Consider the following 27,622-nt stretch of genomic DNA (forward strand, 5'->3'; position numbering starts at 1 on the left):
ACTTAAGTCTTTATGGAACCTGGCTGCTCCAAAACAAAGTCTAGCTATAGTCAGTGAAAGCAATAGAGATTAGAGAGGAAGGTCTTTCAGATTCACAAACATTAGCACTCAATACTCTCCATTTGGCTCTAAATGGCATAATATTGTTATTTCTGCTTACAAGCCTCACTGTCAGGTTTACACCGGTATTTGTTAATGTACACAACAACAGTGCAAGGTAGACATCGTTACCTCCACTTTACAGAGGAGGAAACTAAGGCTCAGACAGGTTGTGGTCTTCCCAATGACACACAGCAAGGACAAGGCATTGGTGGATTGAAATTTGTCTGCCTCACTCCAGAGTTAGTTTTTTCACAAGGTTGTATCATTAATACCTTCAGGAGAGCTTGAGATAGCATACCTTGAACTGAACTCCAGACCTCTAGGCTTTCAGGACAGGAATTAATTACTCTTCCCTACCTCCAGGGAAGGGTTCCCCATCCCCACCCACTCCAACCTTCCTCCACAGTGGAAGGCTCCTGCACAACCATCGATTCAAGGATTGCCTACCATTTGCGTGTCTTACCAGAAAAAGGGTTCAATCCTCCCCTCAACCCAACAACCTTCAGTGAAAGTAATAAAGATTTGGCAGCCATCCTGTAAGACTGTGGATTCTAGTCCAGAAACCCACAGATCTCACTACCCATCTCCTTCTGGGACACTTCTTTATCAAAGTTTTATTAGGCCCAGCTCATCGTACTTCCACCTGGGCATCTCATTACAGAGCAAGGACACTTCAGCCATTTGTCACACCACCATCCAAGCAGAATTTTCAAGGCCAGCAGCAGAAATGAGCTGAAAGAGAGCTATAAATCTCCTTGCCCTCTTTCCCCTCCTGCATGCACTTGCTGTCCCAACCCACCTATTTCTTCACAGTTGCAACTAGATTATTCTCATTCTTAAACGGATTTCTGACAGTCTTAACCTCTGCTCATTTATTCACACTTCCCTTTGCCTGGAACTCATTCTCCCCTCTCCGAAATCTATCTTGTACTTTGAACTCCAATCTCACTTAATATTCGCTTATCTTTTGGCACTTATCACATTATACTCTTTCATTACAATTATTTAAAACTTTTATTCTCCTACTTCACTGTAAACTACTTTTGTGACCTCAAAGTACTGCATCAGACACTGGAAATATAGCTGTATACTTTATATGAGATAAATTATGGAGTTATTTGTATTTTGTTCTAATTTCTGTGGGTGATTTCCCCCTCCCCCAGGAAGGTGGCCAGACCTTAATATCTTCTAATTGAAGGCGGCTAAATTTCATGTCCAAAAATCAACTTTCCAGGCACTCAAACAACAATTTTCAGAAATGCTTTGAAAAGCGTGGGCATGTTTGGGAAACTGATTCGGAAGGAAAAGGGATGGTAGTGCTTTGACTGGGGGAAGCAAAAATCCGTGGAAAGAAGGAAAGGTTAGAGAAGGCACCACGTTTCTAAATTCGTGCATATAGCACCCCAGAATGAGGAAACTGGAAGTCTGTCCATTATATACCTTGGCCTCGAGAACAGCGGTAAGGGTCTCTTTGAGCAAGTCTGGAATATGAAGAGCCCAACAGAGACAGGGAGATTAGCACTCACATAAATAGGCGTCACCCTAACGATGCAGCCATCATGGATTAAGGACCTGCCTCTACCCCACTTTTTTGGCGGAAGAATCTTAGTTCAAATCATCCAATAGCCTTCAGTCTTCCTACTGTCGTGTCCTTCCTCAAGTTCTTTCTCAAAGCTTCCCTTCTCCATTTGCACCCTTCATCCCTGCGTCAGCCTCTCCCTTAGCGGTCCTTTCTGCACCCCTCCCCAGTGTCCTGTCTCTTACCCTCTCCCGACTAAGGCAGTCTCTGTCCCTCCTATTTCCCAGCCCAGACAACCTCACTTCTTTCTTCTTACCACCACCACCCCCGCACCTTCCACCTCCGCGTCCCCCACGCCAATCTGCTAGTATTTCCATTATCTCAGTGACAACCCCCGCCACCCCCAAATTGAGCTAAGCCCCACTCTGTGGCTTAGCTGTTGGAGGGGGCGTGGCCCCTCAAGTAACAGGTCTCCCGCCCCATACTCCGCGGGCCTGCTCACAGACAAAGACATTCCACAGCCCCCGCCCCCTCCGCTCACTGTGGGAGGAGACACGTGTCCCGCTAGCACTGAGTCACGTGGAAAAGAAAACGAACGAAGCCCGCGGCCATCCGCGCACGCGCACAAATCTCTAGCCTGTTGTGCTCGGAGGGAAGAGGGGAGCGGAGAGGCGACTTCTACGGCCTCCGCGACGGTGCGCAGGCGCCGTGGTCCGACTGGGGACTTTGTTCTCCGCGGAGAGACCCAAGGGCGGCGCCGGTGACTGGCTGCGCACGCGCGCCTCCTCATTTCCGGTGCTCTCTTTCGCTGGGTCGCTCGGGTCGGCTTCGGTCGCCGTCGCTCCCGCTCTTCCACCCCCGCCAACCGCCGCTCGGGCCTCTGCCGCGGCCGCGTCGCTTTCTCCATTCGTAGATCGCACATCCTCTCCGATGCAGCGCCGGGACGACCCCGCCGCGCGCATGAGCCGGTCCTCGGGCCGCAGCGGCTCCATGGACCCCTCAGGTGCCCACCCCTCAGTGCGTCAGGCGCCGTCTCGGCAGCCACCGCTTCCTCACCGGTCTCGGGGAGGCGGAGGAGGGTCCCGGGGGACAGCCCGGGCCTCGCCCGCCACGCAACCGCCACCGCTGCTGCCGCCCTCGGCCACGGGTCCCGACGCGACAGTGGGCGGTCCGGCGCCGACCCCGCTGCTGCCCCCCTCAGCCACTGCCTCTGTCAAGATGGAGCCAGAGAACAAGTACCTGCCCGAACTCATGGCCGAGAAGGACTCGCTCGACCCGTCCTTCACTCACGCCATGCAGTTGCTGACGGCAGGTAAGCGGGCCTCTCGGGTCCTTTTGGGTCGCCTGGCCACCCGGGAGCATGGGTGGCAGCGGCTTTGTTTCTCTCGCTTCCCGCCCCTTGGGGACAGAGGCAGTCGTGGACTCCCCTTCTCTTCTCATACTCATCTTCGGAAGCTTGGATTTCATAGTTCCATCCTGGCCCAGAGTGCGAAGGAGGATGTCTGGGCTGCAGTGGAGGCCCGAGGGGGACTTGGCGATCTCTTAGCGCAAAGATGTTGATGGATAGTGCTAAACTCCCCGCCCCTTTGCCGACCCTTCCCCCTCCCACCTTTTGCAGCTGCCCCACGCTCTGAGGGCTCAGATTCTTCCAGAAATGAACCTTTATCTCCCCCTTCCCTCAGAGGGAAAGCTCTTTTGATTGCTGGTAGCGGTAGGCGCCTGAACTGAGAGTGTAGGAGGTGAAGACATTCTGAGCGGGGAGGGACTACGGGAGGGAGGGCCGAGGTGAGGTGGGGTGAGGCTGGAGTGCCCTGTCCAGCGCCCCGCGGTCGCTGGTGCCGAGTCGGACTTAGCGGTAACTGGAGCTTAAGTTCCTCCGCGCTAGGAGCAACCTGTGGGAAACGACACTTAAGGTGTTCCGAATCAGATTCCTGACTTCGACAGATAAAATAGTAATTGTTGCAGAGTCGGAAGGTTGGACCCCATTATTTTACAAAGTGAGGTCTCCATCATTCAAGAAGGAGGAAGATAACCCTAGAGATAGTGAACTTGGGCGGAGAGAGGTAAACGGTGGTCGGTTGCACGACACTCCCCAACGAGGTGGACAAAAAAAAATTATGGAGGTTCTACGATGCTTGTACCTGAAAAGCTTCGTCTTTTTTTTTTCTTTTTGCCTCAGTAGTGAAATAGATTAGAAATAGTAGTCTTTGTTCTCTCTCGTCAGTAGACTAGTGCTCCTTTCCTGCTCCGTACTAGCCAATTACCTAATCGCTCTGATTTCTCCCTAAAGCCCTCTGTTTTGCCCTCACTTCTGGTTGAAACATTGTTTTAATAAGTATTTCTTACTACAGCGAAGCTTCATTAAGTAAAAATTCTCGGTCTTCAACACTAGACTCAGTAGTTGGACTCTGGCAGGTTGATATAACGATAGATCGTTATAAAAATATTTCTCTTCCTTTGTTCTCTATCTCCCATCATTGATTGGTAAGGGGTCTTTAAACGGCATAAAGCACGCAGGGGTCAAGGATAAGAGCATTTAAAGTGCTTACATTTTCAACTCAGTGCTCTGCTGGTCTGTGACACAGTTGAATTGCTGAAGCGTTACTGTTAGTTGTGTTCTTCAGGCAAGCTTTTTGAGAGTAAGGAATGCTTTTTGTATTTCTCATTGTCTTGCATGTAGCAAACACCAGGTGTTTGGATTTGAAAGTAAGTACATCCAGATTTACGAATGTCAGGATAAGTACTAAAGGTTTACTTGGTAGTCTTATTTTTATTTCCTCAGATCTTTAATTGGTCCAAGTAAAATTTATGAGACTAAAATAACAAACTTTAGGACTTTTAAGCAGTTGATTTGAGTTCAAAATTCTGAGCCTTAGTTACATACTCTTGGGAAATATTCTCGACCTCAGTTACCTCAACTGTAAAGTAGGATGGTGAGTTGCAAGGATTAAATAATGTATAAAAGCACAAGCACAGTTCTCTTTGACCTGTAATCATTAGATAATCTTGGGTTGGCACAAAAGTTCTGTTTTTTTCCTGTAAGATGGCTCTGGTAGCACTTAATTGTCTTTAATTTCATTCTAAACAATTTTTTTTAGATTCTGTTGCGACAGCTGTCATATCAGCATGCATTTTTTAAAAAGTTACCAAAATTAATGAATTTTTGTGTAGCCATTTTTAATATTGAAGATGAGAGAAAATATGCTTTATTATTTCAAGAAAGGTAAAAACACTGAAAGAAAAAAGGTTTGTGCAGTGTGTTGAGAATGTGCTGTGATTGATCGAACGTGTCAAAAGTAGTTTGTGAAGGTTCATGCTGGAGATTTGCTGGACGATGCTCACTGTTGGGTAGACCAGTTAAAGTTGATAGTGATCCAGTTGAGACATTAGTTGAGAACAATCAACATTATACCATACAGGAGATAGCCAACATACTCAGTATATGCAAATCAATAAAGTTATTGGTGAAAATGAAAAATGTGTCTTTTATCTTATGGAAAAAAACTAAACAGACTTTTTGGCCAACCCAGTATATTTCTTAGCAAGGATAAAATTTGATATATGTTGGACTCAGCTTTTAAGGTATTTTTTAATTATCTGGGAACAAGATTGTAGTGAAGGTAACCAGCTGCAAGGAAGTATGAGATTGAGAAGACAGAATAGTAGTATTTAGGCTCTGATTACGTGTAAGAAAAATATAGCTAACACTGTGACAGGTACTGGTCCGAGCATGTAACATCAAATATTTAATTTTCAGAACAGCATTATGAGGAAGTTTCTCTTATTATCCTCACTTTTACAGATGAGGGAGTCATACATACAGAGATGAAATTGCCAAAGTAAACAACCTAACTAGGATTTGAAGTCAGTCGGAGTCTGGATCCACACACCTAAGCCTCTCTAGCCCTCTATTATATTACCTTTAACAAATTGTACTTGAAAAAATATTTTGTACTCTTGGACAAAATATTACAAAGTCCATATGAATGTATCAGAGTGCTAGCTAACAGGACAGTGAAGATGACAAGGCCAAGATACGGAAAAAGGAAACCCACAGACCAGAGCCTAGGAGCTTGAACTGAGGCACATCTGCCCACTTCCAAAGAGATGCCACAAGAGCCAGACCACTCTTCCTTTAACGTTCATATAGTTCTCCCTGTCCCTTTCCCGGCTTTATTTTGCACTTAGCAGCAGCTGATGCATCATATATTGTAGTTATGTATTTGCTGATCACCCCTTCTTCACAGCTAGAATGTCAGCTCCACCATGGTAGGGATCTTTTGTCTGCTTTGTTTACCAGTATATCTCCTGTTCCTTGAAGAGCGTCACACAGAGTGGCCTCTTACTAAATATTTGATGAATGAATAATGATCTTCATTGCATGATGGAAAAAATATCAACACAATTCTAAGGGATTTATGTTTCAAATATAGGCTTCTGTATTAGCAAAATTAATATTGAACTGTGATGACAAGTAAATGCATTTGCAGATGCAAGAATTCAGTGTACCCATGCTTGAAACAAAAATAATGTATAATTTGTGTTAAGTATTTACATAATATATATGCAGTGCTTTTAAGTGTATCACTATTTTTCTACTTTTTATAATTAGGAAACTATAAGTTAGTATAAATAACTCAGGAATAAGTAAACATTTGAATAGATTAACATCCCCAGAAGATCGAGAGGATACTCAGAAATCCATCTTCCAAAAGCATTCAGTGGGAAACATTTTCAGTCTGTTGGAACTTCAGAATAATTAACTCCTTTATTTCATTCACAATATTTTATAGAAACATATCTAGGTGTACCCATTTCATTATACATGGCTTAAAGACCTATTTAAACCAGAAAGTGGAATTGTGAAGAAATTATTGATCAAATACAGGTGTAAGTATAAATATTAGGAAAGGCAGAAATTACTGCTATTCAGAACAAATCATGATTGTTTACCTAGAAAAGTGGTCTGTGATATAGCCAATTTACAAGATAAAAATGTACAGATCAGTAGGTTTCTGATCTACCAGCATTAGCCAATTAGAATTGAAAAATCTCATTTTTAGGATAGTATCAAATGCCATGGGATAAGCAATAAAAATCAGTTCAAAATGTATGTGAATAATCATAAAAAACAATAACAATAATATCTAACCTTTGTGGAGCATTTAACCTGTGCCATGAGGTGTGCTACTCATAATTTCATCTTCCTGCCCATTCTGTGAGGCAGAGAGAATTTTTATCTTACTATTAAAGATGAGGAATATTATGATCACATTGTCAACTTAAAATTTTATTGAAGATAAAGGAAGATCTAAATAAAAAGAAATATGTCCTGAAGGAGGGAGTGTGGAGGAAGGGAAGAGGAACTGGTGTTATAAAAATGACAGAATTTTTTAATTAACATGTTGATTTTTTGCATTTTCCAAACTAACTCTAACTGGATTTATATTTTCAACTTGACGTGGTGAATATAAAGTAACTTTAAAGAGTAAATGATGATAAATGAGAAAAATTTTGGAGACAGGAAAATGATGAAAACCTGCTAAATTGACAAAAACTAAGTCAAACAAGACTGAGGGCTTGAGAGGATGTGAATTAGAAGGAACTGAAACGTTGCTGGTACAAGTGTGAATTGGTACAACCACTTTGGATAACAGTTTGGCATTTTGAGAGTTGAACTTTCAAATTCCTTAAAATTCAGCAACATCATTCCTAAGAATAAGCCCAAAGGAACTTGTACGTGAATGCTTCACTCACAGAATGGTGAGCCTTCTTCACAAAATCGCACAATTTATTTCACTGTTGATTGGATACTATGAGATTTTCAAAATGAAATAGTCATATAGCAATGAAAATGAAAAGAACAGCTACATGCAACAATATGCAGAAGTCTTAGAAATCTAATATTAGGTGAAAAAGTAAATGCCATAAGGCTTCATACATACAGTACAATACTATTTTTATAGAATATATATTAGTAAGATTAAACAAAATATTAGTATATGAGTTCTGTGCTGAAAGTCCAACCATTGTTAATAAAACAAGAATGTTTGCATGACATCGATGTAACCTGGCAGTCAAGGAGAGTGGACAGGAATGGACATGTGTGAACAGTGATGTACTAGTCAGTGAGGGTGGTAGACGCCATTGAGTGAGCATGTGTACTGTGTGGCTGTCGCATTCCAAATGGCCAAGTAGGTCAACGAATCTGCATCAAATTTTGTGTTAAGCTTGAACATTCCTCTGCAGAAACTATTTGGATGATTCAGAAGGTGGCAGCTTCATCACAACAACAGCCCGTTCATGCATCACATCTCATGCAGAGTTCTTTGGCGAAACATCAAATCACGCAGGTGACTCAGCCTCCCTATAGTCCAGATTTGGTGCCCTGCAACTTCTGGCTTTTCCCCAAACTAAAATTACCTTTGAAAGGGAAGAGAGTTCAGACCGTCGATGAGATTCAGGAAAAGACAACGGGGCAGCTGATGGCAACTGGGAGAACTGTGTGAGGTCCCAAGGTGCCTACTTGGAAGGGAACTGAAACGTCATTGTCCTAGGTTCAAAGTTTATTGTATCTCCTTCAATAAACATCTATTCACAGTACATGGCTGGATATATTCTGGACAGTCTCCGTATATGTCTGGTAAAGTTTTAACAAAATTAAACATGTTTACCACCCATTAGTTGCACTCTTGGGCATTTATTCCAGAAAAATTAAAATTTAGGCTCACATAGTACTTGTACATGAATGTTCGTAGCAGCTTTATTCACAATAGGCAAAAACTGAAAACAAACCACATATCCAATAGGTGAATAGTTAAACCATGATATAAATGAACTATTGATGAATGCAAGAATTTGTGTGTATGTCAATAGAATTATGCTGAGTGAAAAACAATATCAAAAGGTTACATACTCTAATTGCACTAATTTAACATTTTTGAAAAGACAAAATGATGAGATGGAGAACAGATTATGGTTGCCAGTGGTGAGGGAGATCTGGAGGGAGGGGACTGTGGCTATAAAAGTATAGTTTGGGGAAACCTTGTGATGGAACTGTACTGTACCTTGACTGTGGTGGTGATTACATGAATCTGATTAAATTGCTTAGAACTAAAGCCACACCTAAATCAGTGCATGGTAAAACTGGTGAAATCTGAATGAAGTCAATAGATAGTGTTAATGTTAATTTTCTGATTATGATATTATATTGTAGATATGCAAAATGTTATAGAGAAAACTGGGTGAAGTGTATATGAGATCTCATGTTAGAACTGTACATGAATCTACAATTATTTTGAAAATTTTTTTAAGAAAAATAACCCTAACCCCTAAATTGTGCCATAAGAAAGAGATTTGGGTGGCCATGAGCAGTATGCCATAATTCTCTTTAAAAACAAGAAGGGAAAACTAAGAACGTCACATACAAAGCTTGTAGCAGAGGTGGAAATCAAATGCAATTATGTCTAGCTTCAAAACTCATGCTCTTTCCTTTGAAACAATACATTTAAAAAATTTTCATCCTTAGAAGCTACCAAAAATGGAAAGATTAAGTTATAGTAAAAGAATAAAGGAAATGCCACAAGATTAATTGAATTTGCTCTGACTGATGTAAGTAGTGACATGGGTTTAAGTACCTGCTCTGTCACTAATTAGTTTTGTGATTTTGGACAAGTTACATAACTTTTCTGAGTCCAGGTTTCTCCAGTTGTTAAATAGGGATAATCCTGATTAATAAGACAAAAATGAAACAATACAAAATTCCTGACACAAAGAAGGCATTTGATATGATTATTAAAAGTGTCTGGCAAGGAAACAAATGGGTCACTTCTCTGTTGTTTACACCTTAGCTTTTTTTTGACCCTTGGGACATTTAAGGCCTCCGGAGTTCCAGGCAAAGATCATTTAAGGGAGTTAGTTACAAAAACGTTGTCTAGAAAGTACTTTTGCCTGAGGGGAAGCCATTTTTAGGAAGCTTCTCTTTGAATTTATTTTCCCTGTTACATCCTGCTCCTAGCTCTCTGAGAGAAATGAGGCTGAGGACAGAAATACAGATTAGAAAAAGAAAAAAAGATAAGGCAACAGCATTTGAGGCATATGCAGAACCCTTTTATTGCCTTTAGCTGCATGGCAATGTTTGAGGTTTAAAAAAACCTGAATTTTAATCCTTATTTTTGGTACTTTACTAGCTTTTGTGATTTATCGATTTAACTTCAGAGTTTCAGTTTCCTCAATTTGAAAATGGGGATTGTACCAGCTACTTCACTGAGTTATTTTTTAGGGTAAGTGAGGTAGCATTTGTACAATATTTGATACATGGTAGGCACTGAGTAAGTGTTCAGTCCTTCCTCTTCCAAACATGGAAGGTGACCCTTCTTGAAGACTCAAGTTGCCCTTTAGTCTTTTGCTTTCTAGGCTGACCTCCTCTGATTCTTTTCTTTTCATTTCTCAGTTTTATTTAAATCGTCATTCTTTTCTGAATTCTCTAAAAATCCTTTATTATTATTTTTAAAATTGTGAGATTAATTGGACAAAGGGATTCTAATTAAGATCTGACTAGTTCAAAATATAGAAGGATACATGTTGTAGAAAAGCCTTAAATTCACAGGCCATTTTACAGCGCATATAAACAAAGCTACTGGGTTCAGTTTTTGTAGTCCCTCTTCTGATAGGAGTACAACAGATTAATAGACTTTGAATCTCCTTGTACTAATCAAGTAAAGTTTCTGGAAAGTGGTATAAAATACAGCTGAAGGCCCTAACTAAATAATAGCAATTAAGAAACACTGAGGGACATAGATAAAATGAAGTATGTAATTTGTTCCCTGTTTTTAGAAGCTCCTCACTGATGTTTTTATATCAATAATGTGGCATTAGAACTTTTGAGGATTGGGTAGCCATTTTTCCAACCCAAAAACTCAAGGAAAGATGTATTTCAGAGATGGGAGACTAAAAACTAGTGACTACAAAAAGTTAATGTTAGCAGTAGGTGGGAGAGGGTGGAGGTTAGGATATACCACTAGTAAAAAGGCAAATAAATAGATGTTCAATGAAGCATTTAGTCTGTTAATTTTAAGGTCATATTTGTTTTCTATTCCAAGCAATGAAACATAGGTGTATGAAAAGCACTGCCATTTACAGTTCTCATAGAAGTAAATGTTTAGTTAAGAATACTTAGAATATGATTAGCAGTTTTGTCATAAAGCAAGGGAGTATGTACTCTCTCAGGCAGAAGTAGGTCACTTAGCTCACTGTATACTATAACATCTGAAATTAGGCTTTTTAATAAACAGGGGAAACTTTTTGTTTGAAATTCTGAACTCCTAATTAGCAAGTCTGTTAAAGTCAAAGTAACTTTACTTCATCTGTGTACTTTATAGTTGGACTTAGTCTAAACATTTTTTAAAACTGTTAAAATTACAGATTTGCAGAATGTCTTTGAAGTAGTATATTTTTATCCTAAACCAGCGGTTTTCAAAGTGTGGTCCCTAGACCCACAATATCAACATCACCTGGTCACTTGTTAGAAATGCAAATCCCTAACACAAATACCACACTGGGGTTTGAACCCAGTGATCCAGTGTAATAAGACCTCCAGGTGATCCTGATGCATACTGAAGTTTGAGACCCCCACCCCCTTGCCTTAAAATTAGAGATAGAAACACTGTGAAAATATTATATGAGAACATACTGTGTTACTTAGAATGTTCCACTGATTTTAGGGATATCAGTTTATTAACTTTTCTCAGTGGACCATAGAACCTTATAGTTGCTGTTCATTACCTACACACTTTGCTCCCATCTCTGTTAGTATTCCTGTCATAGCAGTTAACTGTACCTCATTGCTGACTTCATTGACTAGGGACTGCAGTACGTAAACATAGTGAAGATAGGGACCATATCTGACTTGTTCTGTTGTGTCACCTATACTTAGGATAGGTTCTGGCCCTCAGTATGTCTCACATAGTGATTAATGATTATACCTGCATCTCTTCTTTCATCTGCCTCTTTTTTGGAAGAACTCAAACACTGGCAACAGATGGATAGATGAAATTCCCTAATGATAAGAAATATTTTTGGATAAGGTGCTCTATTTGATGAAACTATCTTAATCTGCGAATTAAAGTACCTTTGTGCATGTTTTTCCTTTAAGACATTGACTGAATTTGGGCTAGCTACTGTAGACACTTCCGAAGAAGTGGGCTTTAATTAGCATGTGTATGTATGTTATTCTATTCTGTTTTTATAGCAACCTCATGAAGTAAATACTGTTGCCTTCATTTTATATTCTAAATGAGGAAACCAAAATCGGACCAATTAAATAACTTTTCAAAGCTCACACAACTAGTGAGTGGCAGAGTAAGAACCAGGTCTTTCAAACTCTTAAGGACTGCTACTGTCCAAAGTATACTGTTGCCCTGTCTGGGTAGCTCAGTTGGTTAGAGCGTCATCCCAACACGCCAAGTTTGCAGGTTCAGTCCCCAGTCAGGACACATACAAGAATCAACCAGTGAATGCATTAATAAGTGTAGCAACAAATTGTCATTTCTCTCTCTCTCTCTCTCTCTCTCTCACTCAAATCACTACATTAAAAAAATTTTAAAAAGTACTACTGTCACAGTGGAATTTTAATGGGACTCTATTGTATATTCTTCTTCTTCTTATTGTAATTGGTATTATTTTAATCACCTGAGGATATTTACTGATTTTTTTTTTTAATAGCGGAAGGGAGCTTTGAGAAACATTGATTGGTTGCCTCCAGTATGTGCCTGCAGCCCTTCAGGGTACAGGATGAGCTCCAGCCAGTTAAACCACCTGGCCAGGGCTCTGTTGTATACTTAAATCACTAATTTGTTTCGCCATGTGTGGTGTGGCTCAGTCAGTTGAGCACTGAACTGCTAACTGAAAGGTCGCCAGTTAGATTCCCAGTCAGGGTACACGCCTGGGTTGAGGGCCAGGTCCCTGGTTGGGGCATGTGAGAGGCAACCAATTGATATTTCTCTCCCTCTCTTTCTCCTTCCCTTGTCCTCTCTCTAAAAAATAAATAAAAATTTAAAAATAAGTAAATTATTGCCTTATTTCTTCATTAAGGTATGACTTTGCACTTTTTCTTAATGCAGATTACTTTTATTTTTTTAGTTCATTTATCCCCTTTCCCCTTTCTCTCCCTATTAGTTTTGTTAAATTTGTTTGTTTTAAGAAACATTTGAATGTTTCTGATACAGAGACATTCAGGTGGGGGTGAAAGAGCAAACTGCTCTTACTAGAAGCAGGCTTTGGGTTTCCCAGTTAACTTCATTTAGTGTTGGTGCTTTTATTCACTGCCTGAAACTAACACATTCATCTGCACCATTTGGTGTCATTACATGGTACTTGATGGTGTTGCTTTATGCAGACTTGGAAATTTGCCTTTATTCTCCAGAACAAAACTAAGTTAAATTCTGTTTCTTTTATTCAGAAATTGAGAAGATTCAGAAGGGGCTTTCAAAAAAAGATGATGAGGAGAATTACTTGGACTTATTTTCTCATAAGAACATGAAGCTGAAGGAGCGGGTACTGATACCTGTCAAGCAGTATCCCAAGGTAAGGCAAAAAGTGCCTCACTTCTCTATCTTTGTAAGCGTGAGTTATAGGCTATAATAATGACTTCAGAGATCATGATGCATGAAAAATGTAAGCCTGTGAAGCTTCTCTTCATTCCTTGTGTACTTGTTTCTGGCAGTTGAAACAAGTAAGTCCATAACAAATTGTATAGCTGTACCCAAGAAAGAAATGTAATCCTGTTTTTATTATCAGAAAGAGTTTTTTTCCTCCAATGTGTTTTCCAGCTCAAAGTTAAAAAAAAAAAAAATTGAACCCTAAAGAACTGTTCTGTCAAAAGATTGACATGAAATCCAGATAAAGGAAATTACAACATAAATCTTTAATGAGATGGAGTTAGTTTTATTTCTTACTCAAAGTTTTACCTTTATTTTAAACTGTCTTTAAAAAAAAAAGATTTCATTTATTTTTACAGAGGGGGAGGGAGAGAAAAACTGATGAGCGAGAGAAACATCGATGCACGTCCCCAACCAGGGACTTGGCCCGCAACCCAGGCATGTGCTCTGACTGGTAATCGAACTGGCGACCTTTCAGTTTCCAGTCTGGCACTCAACCCCCTGAGCAACACCAGTCAGGGCTCAAATTTTTACTTTTAAATAAATGCTTTCTCCTCTTCTGCCTCTTTTCCTTTTTCCTTTTTTTTCAGGGAAGCAATTTGTTATATTTAGTTTACAAAAAAAAAAGTACTTAAAAAGGATGCCATATGTCTGTTCTGAGGTGACTTCCTTAAAAATGTTTACATATGTTAAAGTACTAGGAGTTGTAGTGTGATATGGAAAGAGCATCAGACTACATCAGGAATTCCAAAATAAAGCCTATGAATAACCACTTTCATAACCTTAGGCTAGTCTCTTTGTCAGGACAACCTCAGTATATCCTCCAATAAAATGGGAGTGGAACTCTACCTGTTTTACAGGATTGAAGAAGAAATGAAACAATAAATGTGGAAATGCTTTGTAGGAGTTTGTGTATTTAGAAATGTGTTTTTATTTTTCTGTCAGTTCAATTTTGTGGGGAAGATCCTTGGACCACAAGGGAACACTATCAAAAGACTGCAAGAAGAGACTGGCGCAAAGATCTCTGTGTTGGGAAAGGGCTCAATGAGAGACAAAGCCAAGGTAAGCTCACGTAGTGAATCAAGAAGACACCCTAATGCCTTCTTGTAGCTCAGGTTCCAGTACAGATGCCTTATGGAAGCTAGCACTTGTATATATATAGAATGTGACTCCTTTAAATTTGTACTGGATGTAAGAGATTATAGACCAAGTTAGTTTACTTGCTTAGTAACCCTTAAAGAGCTTGTATGCACCCTGGCGATTGTTTTCTTTCTGACTTTCGACTGCATAGTAATGGCAACAGCAGTTGCAGCTATGGCATTAGATAGCTTATCTATGAAAATGTGGAAGGGGAACTGTACTAAAATTTACCCAGACTAAAAACACTAAAATATGAATAGCACATTCCCTTTTCAGTAACATGGAAAAGTGAGAGCAATAGTGTTGTAAGTGCAGGTAAGTCTGAGGATTAGTTGTCTGGTTTGTTTTATAGCCAGTTGGACTCTGAGACCTGCTAAAAGAAGGCATGAGTAATCCTGACAACAGAAACTAATGCTTTTTTATTTTCATGCCATAGCCCCATACATGTTGTACTCTTTGTAAGTACCAAGAAACTTCCTACCAAAACAGAATAGCCTTATAGTCTTAGCCTTATAGGGTCAGGTTTTAGATGAGACTTACCTGCTGCAGTCTTAAAGCTTTCTTTCAGGCCTCCTTTTATGCAGCCTAATTGATGAACATTGTTTTCTCACACCTCTTTGTCCACTCACATTTCTCACTAGAAGAATACAGTTAGGGCTAACGTATGTTTTTCTAGCTAATGAGATTTACATGAGATTTTCTTCTCTCTATCCTAATTTCTTTCCTCTAGAACTTTCCAGGCCACGTAAGCAGATAAGAAGGGCTGGTTATTAACACCTCTCCCTGGGATTTAAAAGCAAATGCCTGACAATGAATGATTCAGAGATTGACAGTGCAGAGATTCCTCAAAAAATTAAAAATAGAGTTGCCATACAATATAACAATTTTTGAGTATTTATCTGAAGAAAACAAAAACACTAATTTGAAAAGATATATGCACCCCTGTGTTCATTGCAGCCTTGCTAGTAAAAGCCAAGATAAGGAAGCACCCTAGATATCTATCAACAGATAAATGGATAAAAAAGATGAAGGGTGGGGGGATGCACATGCACACACTGAAATATTATTGCACAATAAAGAATGAAATCCTGCCCTTTTCAACAGCATGGATGGACCTAGACAGTATTACCCTAAGTGAAATAAGTCAGAAAAAAGCTACTGTGTGATCTCATTTATACGTGGACTCTAAAAACAAAATGAATGAGCAAAGCAGAAACACTCATATAGAGAAGAAGCTGATGGTTGCCAAACGGAAAGGGTGAGGGGGTGGGAATTAAAAGTTATTTTACTGTACTTTTTCTTTTCACTTTTATTTGTCAAAAAAATTACTAAACATGAAAATTGTTGAATGTGACCCATGACCAAGGAAAAAAATCAGTTGATAGAAGAAGACCTGGAAATGATAGAAATTTGGGATTCACAGACAAGATTTCTAAAATAGTTACTACAAATATAATAAATTTGTTCAAGGATGTAGAGGAAAAACAGAGAGATGGAATTACAGAAAATGAAAATATAATAGCTTCCATGCAAATTTCACTGGATGAGCATAAGATAGTATAAGATGGAAAGAAGAAAACTAGGATGAAGTAGAAATCAGAGAACCTAAAGGCGGGACTATTGAAGCCAAAGTATGAAGATAAAAAAGACTGAAAGAAAATGAACAGAGTCTTAGTTGCCTGTGGAACATTATCATGCAATCTAGCATATGTGCAATTGTAGTTTTAGGAGAGGAGTCAGGGACAGAAAACAATTAAGGAAAAAATAAAAATAAATAAAAGCAAATGCTTGGCAGTGAATCAATGATTGGCAGATAGCCCTGACCCATGTTTCTTGGTTGGGTGTCATCCTGCTAAGCAAAAGATCGCTGCCAGTTTATTCTCAGGCAGGGCACATGCCCAGGCTGTGGGTTTGGTCCCTGGTCAGGGGCACATATGAGAGGCAACCAATTGATGTTTCCCTTCCTTGCTTGCTTCCTTCCTCCCTCTAAAAATTATTAAAAAATTTTAAATAAATGATTGGCAAACAGCTATTATCTGAATGGAGACTGGAGTTGTGTTTGTCTTTTCTATATCTTCTAATAAGAGTGCCAGTGAATACACCAGGGATTCAACACAGCAGTTAACTTTTAGGAGCAACCAATTGCAGGTATAGCAGGTTGTGTAAATTACTGTTCTCCAGAGCTTGTTTTATTTTCTTCTTGTGCTTTATACTGTGTTCCTTAAATGTTACAGTTATTTCTTGCTCTCCCTTTGGCCTTCAGGTAAAGGTGGCATTAACTCTCTAACCAGTGTGATATGTTTTTTCATTTTTCCACAGGAAGAAGAGCTGCGCAAAGGTGGAGACCCCAAATATGCCCATTTGAATATGGATCTGCATGTCTTCATTGAAGTCTTTGGGCCCCCATGTGAGGCTTATGCTCTTATGGCCCATGCTATGGAGGAAGTCAAGAAATTTCTAGTACCAGTAAGGAAATTCATATCCTGTATCTTTTGAGCAAGAGAGAACTGGATCTTGTGCTATTGCTAAGAAAGGGGTTCTTAACCAGGGTCTCTTTATAACCTGAAATTACATAACAAATTCTGAACATAACATTTATTTTCCTGAGGTGGTCTGTTACTTGTTCCAAGTTTTGAAAGCACCCTGCCCCAAGGCCTCTCTACCCATCTTTGTCTAATATGATTTAGGTTATATATCAATATATTAGGTCCACAATGTGTCTGGCATTCTAATATCTGGTTAACAAAGATTTAACAGGATCTTTGCTTAGCTAAGTTTTTTGGTACTAGTGTGGAATCAAGAAGTTATAATAGAAAAGTGACTAAGATGGTCAAAAACCCGTTGTACTCAAGGTTTTACATTCTAGAGAGTCTAGAGGATAACAGAAGTTTCTAGTATCCAGTTTTAATGGATTAAATTTGACCTGGATGTATTCAGGCCTTTTTTGCCTAGAGGAGTTTATTTGAAAGAGACATGATTATTATAGACTTGACTGTTGATGATATTAGAGTGACGTGCAACTCTTTTTTTCTTTTTTTTTTTTTTTTAATTTTTATTTACTGATTTTAGAGAGAGGGAGAGAAACATTGATTTGTTGTTGCACTTAGTTATGCATTCATTGGTTGTTTCTTGTATGTGCCCTGACTGAGGATCAAACCCACAACCTTGGTGTATCGGGATGACACCCCAACTCAGCTGCCTAGTCAGGGCTGGTATATGTAACTTTGAGAATGTAACTGAGGCCCAGGAAGAGTTAGGATAGACAAGGTTACTTGTCTTGCTTATTACTACCTGGTCAGAGGGTCCATTCTTTGAATAAATAGAAAATGGTGCAATTTTTGCCTTTTAGCAAGGCTTTAGTAGTTTTTAGAATTAACATGCTACTGTTGACTATTTAATAACCAAGGTTGAATCTGGAACCTTAGAAAGCACTTGAAATATTACTCAACTGGAACTGAGTAAGCATTGTATTTTCGTCACTGAAACTAAGAGGAGATGAGCTAGAGTTCTTGGTTTTCTTGAATATGTAAAATGAGTGAGTTAGAACTAAATGTGGCATCAGAGGATGTGAGAATTAGTAGAGCAAAAATTTATAAGCAATGCATACCTATAATGCTGAGCCCCAAGGATTCCAACACTGTCTCAAATGTCTCAGCAGCTGCTGTGCTTCCAAGTGCCTTGTTTTCACTACAAGGTTGAACATGAAACAGCCAACTTTAAATATGCTGGAGGAAATTTACCAGAGCTGGTAAACCTTCCCTTAAGGAAATTCTTTTGACTCTTTTTGAAGCGTTATTTTGAAGCATCTTGAGCCATCCAGTTTCTGAAGGATGACGTAGGAAAACCCATCTTCTCTTTATTGTTAATCTTAGCATTTTTCTCAAAAGGAATCAGTTTATAAGACTTCTATGTAAGTGGATCTTCAAAAAAGATGCCCATCAGGGAGATTTGGGTTTCCTTGGTGTTAATGTGGTTGTTGGGAGACTCTAAGCAAATTGGCTGTCATTGGTTACTTGATTCTCCAGTGCGAGTCTTAAGCAGCAGTAATGTGTAAGGTGGTAGGAGGAAGAGGTGAAGAGCTATGATGGGGCACTCTGTAGAGACAAGAATTTTCTATTCTTTTAGCTATATCCAACTGGAATGTGTAAAAATGCATCAAGTATTAACACTGAATGGCTTTTGTCCCTAGCTGGATAGTTCAGTTGCTTAGAGCATCGTTCTGAAATGGCAAGGGTTGTGGGTTCAATTCCCAGTCAGGGCACATAAAAAAATCAGCTAATGAATCAGCTACCAGCGTAACTAAGTGGAACAACAAGTTGATGTCTTTCTCTTTTTCTCTCCTGGTTCCTCTTTCTAAAAATCAGTTTAAAAAAAAGAAAGACTGAATGGCTCTCATCAGGAAATATGTGAAAAGGTTGCAAATGATTCTTCAGTTCTTCCCTCTTGGAAAGAAATAATAGTGAGCTTATTTTTGCATCCTTGACCAGAGTTGTTCATTTCCCCTTAGAACCATTAACTATAATCAGAGAAACTTCCTGGTACAGTAGGAAGGACACGACTGCGAGCTTTATCTGTGTCATCTTGAACAAATTATTATTTCACTTTTCTGAGCTTTGTTCATCTCAAACATATGTTAAGTATCTGGTAGGTGCCTTGGGTCTGAAGTTACAAAAATGGCTCCCAGCAACTCACAGTCTAATGAGAAAGACAGACAAACAATTCTAAAATGATGTGGTAAGTGCTTGGGTAGAGAAAATTAACGTGCTGTGGGACTGGGGATGGCATCAAGTGGAAGTTTTTCAAAAGAGGTAATGTTTTAGATTAAGTCTTATAAGAGTGGGTGAGAGTCCTTCAGATGGCCAAAAGAAGGGCGGAGGGGCATTATAGTCTAATTATTCAAAACCTAGATTTTGAATTCACATCTAGAGTCTGGCATTTACTAGCACTATATCCTTAGGCTGGTTTCTTTATACTCTGTGAATCTGTTTTCCCAACTGTTTAAAAAAAAGAAAAAAAGAAAAAAAGGAGGATCTGCCTACTTACTTCAGGGTTATTTTGAAGATTAAACTGAAAAATCTGTATAAAGCTTTTTATATAATGCCCAGTGCATACAGCTTAATTGATGGTAGTGGTTTTTATTATTCTAGGAAGAGGAAACTATTTGCAAGAATGAATGTGTAAGACTATGCCAGGTTCTGAACTCCAAGTTGTTCAGCATGGCTTGAAAGGAGGTTATACCTAGAGGGAGGATGGACGTGATGATCTGGAGAGCTAGGCAGGGACCACATCATGAAGAGCTATGACATTTTAATGAAGATGAGGTACTTGCCTCAAAGAGGTGACAGGTAGGGTGCCATTTGACTTCAGAGAATGAATGACTTTTGAGACTTCATCTGGGCTTTCAAACCTTTTCTTAGTATTCAAGGCTTATGTGGGCTAGATGACTTCCCAGCAAAAGGTGAAGATGTTGTGCAACACTCCTTCTCATTATCTTTCATTTGCAGGACATGATGGATGATATCTGCCAGGAGCAATTTCTAGAGCTCTCCTACTTGAATGGAGTACCAGAGCCCTCTCGAGGACGTGGGGTGCCAGTGAGAGGCCGGGGAGCTGCCCCTCCTCCTCCACCTGTTCCCAGGTAAAAATAAAGTAGACTGCCAGAAAGAGGGTGTAAATTTGACTGCTAGTTCCATCTCTCTTAGTTGTGCTCTTATCTCTAGCTTAAAAGGAGACTCTGAATGTGTATCCTGCATCGAGTGGAATTCTAGCTCTTGGGCACTTTGGCCATAGTCAAATGCAGAAGTCCTGCTGAAACTTTTGGTCTTTTAATTTTGAGCAGTGCCAGTATTTTTTAAATGATCTCTGACTTTAGAATCTTACCTTTTGTCACTGTTTCTTTATGGAGTGTAAGACTCTTAAGGCATTCCGCTGTGGGACCTGGTGAATCTCCCATTATGGGTCTTTTATCTACCCATACATTCCTCTGTTTTAATAATGGTCTTTTTAAGGCATCATAAAATCTAGCTAACTCCAGAGTTTGTAAACAAATCTGACCATGAACATAGGCTGTTTATTAAAAGTTCTATTTAAAATAAATCTTTTTAGATGATGTGTTGTGGAATTATGCACCTGAAACTGTATAATTTTGTTAACCAGTGTCACCCCAATAAATTCAATAAGAAAGAGGGGAAAACTTTCTTTTTTCAGGGGCCGTGGTGTTGTACCACCTCGGGGAGCTTTGGTGCGCGGTACACCAGTGAGAGGAGCCATCACCAGAGGTGCCACTGTGACTCGAGGAGTGCCACCCCCACCTACTGTGAGGGGTGCTCCAGCGCCAAGAGCGCGGACAGCAGGCATCCAGAGAATACCTTTGCCTCCACCCCCTGCACCAGAAACATACGAAGACTATGTAAGAAGTTTGAACAATGTGCCATTTCCCCCTACCTAGAAGGTTGCCAAAGGAAGTTGAATGACAGGGCTTTGGCCCTTGATGTGGGTGTCAGGGACTGCCTGTAAGATTTAGATTCTGCCCTTTTCTCTTGCAGTGAATGTTAACCTATGGGAAGATTTCTCCATTTTAAGTATGGTTTACTGCTTTATGTATGTAAATTAAACAGGAAATAAGCTGTGCCTTGATGTACAGTGTTTTACTAAGGGGTCTCCCACTACCACTGTTACTAAAGTTCAGCTTTGTACCTTATTTCCTACCCACACATGGTTTTCTGTTTTTTGAGGGATTTTTTTCTTTATTTGGTTTCACTTAAAAAAAAAACAACCCTTTCTCTCTTGACTATTCTACAATGCATATTAACATTTTGAGGGGAAATTTCATGTTCTGTTAATGTAAAAACCTGCCATCCTCCCATGGGTTACAATTGTCTCCCCTATCCTCTGTGATTCTCACTTTCTATTTCATTTTATTTGTTCTAGGGATATGATGATACATACGCAGAACAGAGTTATGAAGGCTACGAAGGCTATTACAGCCAGAGCCAAGGGTGAGTCAGGCAATAGTTTCTTGTCCTAGGGATGGATGGAGGGACTGAGAGATTTAGGCAGCACAAATCTAAGGAGCAGTATGGCTTAGTTTTTGAGGGTATCTCCTAGTTTTGGACATCTGTAAGGTGAATACTTGAATCTACAAATTGGATAATCATGAATTTTAAATTATATTGTAGAATCTGAGAATAGCAGATGAAAATTTCCTGAGCTGTCACTACACAGAAATAAAGGAAAAATGCCTTTAAATTAATTTGATTTATTATTTAAAAATATAAGTCACATTAGAGTTGTGTAAAAGTTGAAAACTATAATCCCACTGCAATAACTTAGCTTTTTTCCTGCACTTTAAAAACATTTTTATGTATATGTATCTTGTCTGGTTGACTGAAAAGGCATCTCATTAAATTCTACAGTGGGAGACAGAACAAGTCTTTTCATGTCTGTTTATTCTCTTCCAGTGAGCCCTATGTATACACATGTGTGTACATTACAGTCAATTTGGGGTTGTGCTTTTTCACTTTAAATTGTATGTATCCATTTTTCTTTGCTATAGTTTTTAACCTTTTTTTAAATAAGTACATAGTTATACATACAGTTTGAAGATAGAAACTAACATCTTCCTGAATTATACACACAGTAAAGTGATTGAAATATGAAAGTATTTGGGAGAAAGGTGAAACTGAAACATAGTTACTGTATGGCTCTCTAACACTGTGTCTTTGGCTTTTAGGGACTCAGAATATTATGACTATGGACATGGGGAGGTTCAAGATTCTTATGAAGCATATGGTATGTCTTTATTTCTGTGGTGGGGCAAAATGTGTAAGTAAGTGCGAGAATGCTGGATTATTGAGGATCAGTCACATACCTGAGAAGAACCCTTTAAAGGCAAAGATGTTGGTAGATGTAATAATAGGAATCCTACTCTTACTTAAATTTTGTGGTGTGCAGTAGAGACAGGAGTACTGTTACTCTTGGAAGGTTAAGCAGGTGTCCTAAACTAGGCCTCAGATCCAGCTTGGCCTGGTTGGAACAGCAGATATTTAGGCTGATGTTGATTGATTGATTGATTGGTTGATTGATTGATTTCCCCCCTACTTTAAGCCAAGAGATGGCTAGACCTAGGTTATGTTGCTGGGCTGGGCCTTTGTTGCTGATACCTAGGCCACCTTGGTGGATAATAAGAATTTAATTATACCCAACTCTACCTCATTTTTTTAATGATTTTTTTAAAAAGATTTTATTTATTTTTAGAGAGAGGGGAAGGGAGGGAGAAAGAGAGGATGAAAAACGTAGGTGTGTGAGAGAAACAACAGTTGGTTGCCTCTCGCACACCCCCAACTGGGGATCTGGCCCGCAATCCAGGCATGTGCCCTGCCTGGAAATCAACCTGCAACCCTTTGGTTCACAGGCCGGCGCTCAATACACTGGCCAGCATGACACCAACCAGGGTTCTACCTGACTTTCAAAAACAACTGTGGATCTCATCAAAAAGAATTCCAGTGTGAGGAAATAATAGCTGAAAGGGACTTAGATTGCAAGTACCTAGCCAGAGCAGGTCAAGGCAAGAATAACACATACTAGACTTGAGTTAGAGGCTGTAGAGGCTGGAGCCAATTCAGAGCAGTACTGGCACCAAGATCCTCACTGTCTTAAAGACACCTCAACTCAGTCCTTGATCCAGGAGAGCTATAGGGGCTGGAGTGGCTGTATGACCAAACTACCTTCCCTGAGGTTTGGTTAAAAACACATTACTCAAGAGTGTCGTCAAGAGCCAATTGATGGCCTCATGTTAATGAGCCCCAGAGGGAGTACCATGTGGCAGTGGATGCAGAGAGAGAACAGCCTTTTAAATGTGATGTATTTTAAACATACCTGAAGGAATTTCAGAATCCTTGGCAAGGGATTCAGCAATTGACAGTTCTTAAGATACTAGTTGACAGTCTCCCCCTACTCCTAGCTGAAAAGGGGGAACCTTGTTAGAGCCTCCCACAGATGGACAAGCTGAGCTCAACTCCTCAGCACAGTTGCCAGTCAGCTACTTGTCCAGGGAAACAGTTTTTACTAGTTCTAGCTAAATGGCACTGATCAGTTGCTGTCAGTAACACTGCACTGCTCTACTCATATGCCACTGCTTAGAAGGAGTATTTCCCTCCATCAGTGAGGCAGCACAATGGGGCCTCTGTATGTGTTGTCTAAATTGCATTTCTGTTTTACTGGATAAAAGACTGGACTGAAAGAGGCAGACTGTTCCTGGTATGATGTTGCCATGGTTAATCTATTCTGATTTCTGCCTTTATAAACAGAATTAGAAAAATAAACTGTATTGTTGGTTTCCAGAAACAACTTAGAAAGTGTTGGACATATCTATTACACAGTGCATAGAAATAGGCTTAGATAGGGTTCTGTGTGACTTTACGTCCATATAGGGGATTTAAACTTACAGTTATAGAGGCAGATGTTTGTGAATGCATGCAGCTGGGGAAACACTTAAGGAATGAACTGGCATAAGTCAAGTATAGATAGCAGTGAGTGGGAAGAATAAGCTTATAAACACAACTCATTTTTATGTGAGGTCAGCTCTAGAAGTGAGTGATTCTCTTCCTCAGTTTTTTCCCTATCAAGAAGGAAAACCATTTGAGGATGTCACCCATGTTGTCTGGTTTCTCTGGACTTTTGGCATAAGAAAGGGAATAATGAAATCTAATCAGTGCTCTGAACACATTTGATTGTACTTCCCTTTGTCAGAGCAGGGGACCTCAGCTCTGCTGTTGGAGAGTCTCATGAGAAATGGTCCTTGCTTGTTTTTCCCAGAGGGCCAGAGGACACATCTCCATTGGGAAAGCTTACTTGCTATTGTGCATGGAAAGGGAGCTAGCTGCTTCCAGTCTGAAAGACTTCATAAGTTCACCTTACCTGAGGCTGTCTGATTGCTTTGGGAATAGGAAAGGGCATTGCAGCCCCACTGAAGTTGATTTCCTCACTGTATCAGCAAGTGTTGGGTTTATCAAAGTTTGGGGGCTGGAGTGTAGATCATGTTGCCTGTAGAGAGCCTCTTTGCTAGAGATGACACCAGGCCCTTTCTGAGCTGTTTCCTTCTGTCTTTTGACTCAAAACTGCACTCCAGTTAGGAAATTGTCTCCGCTGCTCAGGAGAGCAAAGTCGAGGGAAAAGCATGGACCACTGGGGAGGTAGCAAGGCATTAGAGGCAAAGCAGTGTGTTTTTTTCTTTTTAAAGGTTTTATTTATTCACTTCAAAAACTTTTTTTTAGATTATTTATTTCAGAGAGAGGGGAGCAGGGTGGAGAAAAAGAGGGAGAGAAACATAAGTGTGCAAGAGAAACATCAGTTGGTTGCCTCTCGCACGCCCCTACTGGGGACCCAGCCCGCAACCTAGGCATGTGCCCTGACAGGGAATTGAACCATTGACTTTCCAGTTTGCAGGTGGGCACTCAATCCACTGAGCCATGCCAGCCAGGGCTATTTACTTTGTAGAGAGAAGGGAAGGGGGAGAAAGAGAAGGAGAGAACCATCAATGTACAAATTGTGGAACCTGGCCCTGGGGGACCTGGCCTGCAACCTAAGCATGTGCCCTGATTGGGAACTGAATCAATGACCTTTGGTTTGCAGGCTGATGCTCAGTCTACTGACCCACACCAGCCAGGGCCCAAAGCAGTGTTTCTTTACCAGATGACTTAACCCTGCTTATCCCCAAATGCCATTAGCATTTGATTTATAAACTGTTCTTGCTTTCCCTATAGGCCAAGACGACTGGAATGGGACCAGGCCATCACTGAAGGCCCCTCCAGCTAGGCCGGTGAAGGGAGCATACAGAGAGCACCCATATGGACGTTATTAAAAACAAACATGAGGGGAAAATATCAGTTATGAGCAAAGTTGTTACTGATTTCTTGTATCTCCCAGGATTCCTGTTGCTTTACCCACAACAGACAAGTAATTGTCTAAGTGTTTTTCTTCGTGGTCCCCTTCTTCTCCCCACCTTACTCCATTCTTAACTCTGCATTCTGGCTTCTGTATGTAGTATTTTAAAATGAGTTAAAATAGATTTAGGAATATCGAATTAATTTTTTTAAGTGTGTAGATGCTTTTTTTCTTTGTTGTTTAAATATAAACAGAAATGTACCTTTTATAATAAAAAAAAAGAAGTTGAGTAAAAAAAAAAAGCCACAAACATGTTAGTTTCAAAAGTGACATTGCTTGCTTAAAGGTTCTGAAGTTAAGGCTTGTTAACTTTATCTTAGTTTTGATTTGAGGCATCCCGTATAGTTGTAGTTGCAGAATCCCAAACTAGGCTACATTTCAAAATTCAGGGCTGTTTAAGATTTAAAATCACAAACGTTAACGGCAGTAGGTGCCACCATGTAAAAGTGAGCTCAGACGTCTCTAAAAATGTTTCCTTTAAAAGCACGTGGCGGTTGAATCTTAAGGTTAAATTTTAATACGAAAGATCCTCATGAATTAAATAGTTGATGCAATTTTTAACATTAATTGACTTAAAAACAACAACAAGATTAGGTTTGTAAAAATGACTTTTTCATTATGTGGGTTTTGAAATCTAGCCCCAGGCATACAGTGTTGAGAGATACTTATTCAAGAGTAGATTTCAAAGAGGTTGATTGGGGGAGAGGGGCTGGCCACTTAAATTGAATTTGATGCAGAGCTTTTTAGCCACAAACTGTCTTTCAACAACAGTACTACTAATTAAAATTTCAGTATTTAAAAAGACATAGTATTTTGTCCATCTGAGATCCTGCACTCCATGAAAAGCTCACGTGGACACTGGGGCCAAAAGCTGATGATTTTCTTAAGTTGACTGTTGTCAATACTGAACTGTTCCCAAGATAGTCGAGTATGTCTCAACACTAGCATGATATAAAAAGGGACACTGCAGCTGAATGAAAAAGGAATCAAAATCCACTTTGTACATAAGTTAAAGTCCTAATTGGATTTGTACCATCCTCCCATTTTGTTCTTGGAAGATTAAATGCTACATGTGTAAGTCTGCCTAAATAGGTAGCTTAAACCTATGTCAAAATGTCTGCAGCAGTTTGTCAATAAAGTTTAGTCCTTTTTTAATCAAAGTAAATGTGATGAATTGTCATTTTTGTGGGTGGACAATAAAATAGTTTTCTCTTTCAAATAAACTTAAATTAATTCTAAAGTTAATGGGCTTGTTAAAAGTTGGAGACATTCTTAAAAGTGGTGGTGGGGATTTTATTTTAAGTTTACCAAAAAAAAGTTTATCGAGTTGTTAAGTTTTAGTTTAAAAATAACCAAAGCTTTTTCACCCCCTGGAAGTTGTTGAAAACAGTTTTATCTAATCCTATCACAAGATCTAATTTCTGAAGAGAAAAACCCAACTAAACCAAAACTTGGGTTGGTTTCCATACAGAGGTGTCAGTCAATATTTAAAGTGCCAGCTGCCCTTGTTTGCACCTCCTGTAGAGCCCCTAGGTGGTCCTAAAAGTGACACCAAATAATCTCTGAGTTTGGAAAGGGATAGCACCTGCTTGTGGAGATGACAATTCAGCAAACTCTGGGTGCCCTTAAGGGTTTCCCTTCTAATCCCAGAAACACTTAATAAATCAGCTGGGCTGGGGCAGGATCTGGTGTGATAGGCTGGCTCTGTACTCCCTTCTGAGATCAGGAGGAAATGATGAAATTGGTTGGCCCTGTTTCCACTCTTACGTCGATTTTCAGGGTTCAAATGCCTTCTCTAAGTGAGCCACCTAAAACTGCTCGGGGGTGAAAAATCCTCTTGTATGAAGTGCCAAGCTGCCTGCAGCAGTGCATGATGGACTTTTTTTTTCTTTTTAAAACACACCAACAAAAAAATGTATTTGTAGATTGTGATAAAGTGTAAATAACTGAATTTTCAACCATGGTTTGAAGTCAGCTTTCAGGGCATTATGTCTTGTTTTGATGAAAAGAGATCACTCTATACCCCCCTTTTTAAAGGAAAATTATCGCAAGAGAATCAGGATGTGTAAAGCTAACATGCATCGCAAAAAACCAAAGGTAACCTAAATGTCTGATTTTAATAGCACATATTTCTCTTTTACATAAACTGTGACAGCAACTTGCATAAACAATTCTTTAGCTGTTAATTTTAATGTTAAAACTTTGCAAAACTTGTTTAATAAAAATAGCTGTAAAAAGAAAAACCATATGCTGCCGCATA

General features: G+C 39.7%; 1 protein-coding gene across 1 annotated transcript; it reads left to right on the plus strand.

Moving 5' to 3' along the window:
* Positions 1-2,398: 2,398 nt before the first annotated feature.
* KHDRBS1 (KH RNA binding domain containing, signal transduction associated 1) lies at positions 2,399-26,527 on the plus strand. The gene is made up of 9 exons (XM_054571890.1): positions 2,399-2,933; positions 13,080-13,204; positions 14,224-14,340; positions 16,738-16,884; positions 19,923-20,056; positions 20,626-20,827; positions 21,349-21,416; positions 22,151-22,209; positions 25,182-26,527. Exons 1-9 carry the CDS (start codon positions 2,552-2,554, stop codon positions 25,277-25,279), a joined length of 1,332 nt encoding a protein of 443 aa, XP_054427865.1. The 5' UTR covers positions 2,399-2,551; the 3' UTR covers positions 25,280-26,527.
* The last annotated feature ends 1,095 nt before the right edge of the window (positions 26,528-27,622 follow it).

The sequence above is a fragment of the Pteronotus mesoamericanus genome, unplaced genomic scaffold, assembly GCF_021234165.1.
Source record: "Pteronotus mesoamericanus isolate MK-2021 breed Mesoamerican mustached bat unplaced genomic scaffold, CSHL_Meso_final contig_221, whole genome shotgun sequence".
Classification (NCBI taxonomy): Eukaryota; Metazoa; Chordata; class Mammalia; order Chiroptera; family Mormoopidae; genus Pteronotus; species Pteronotus mesoamericanus.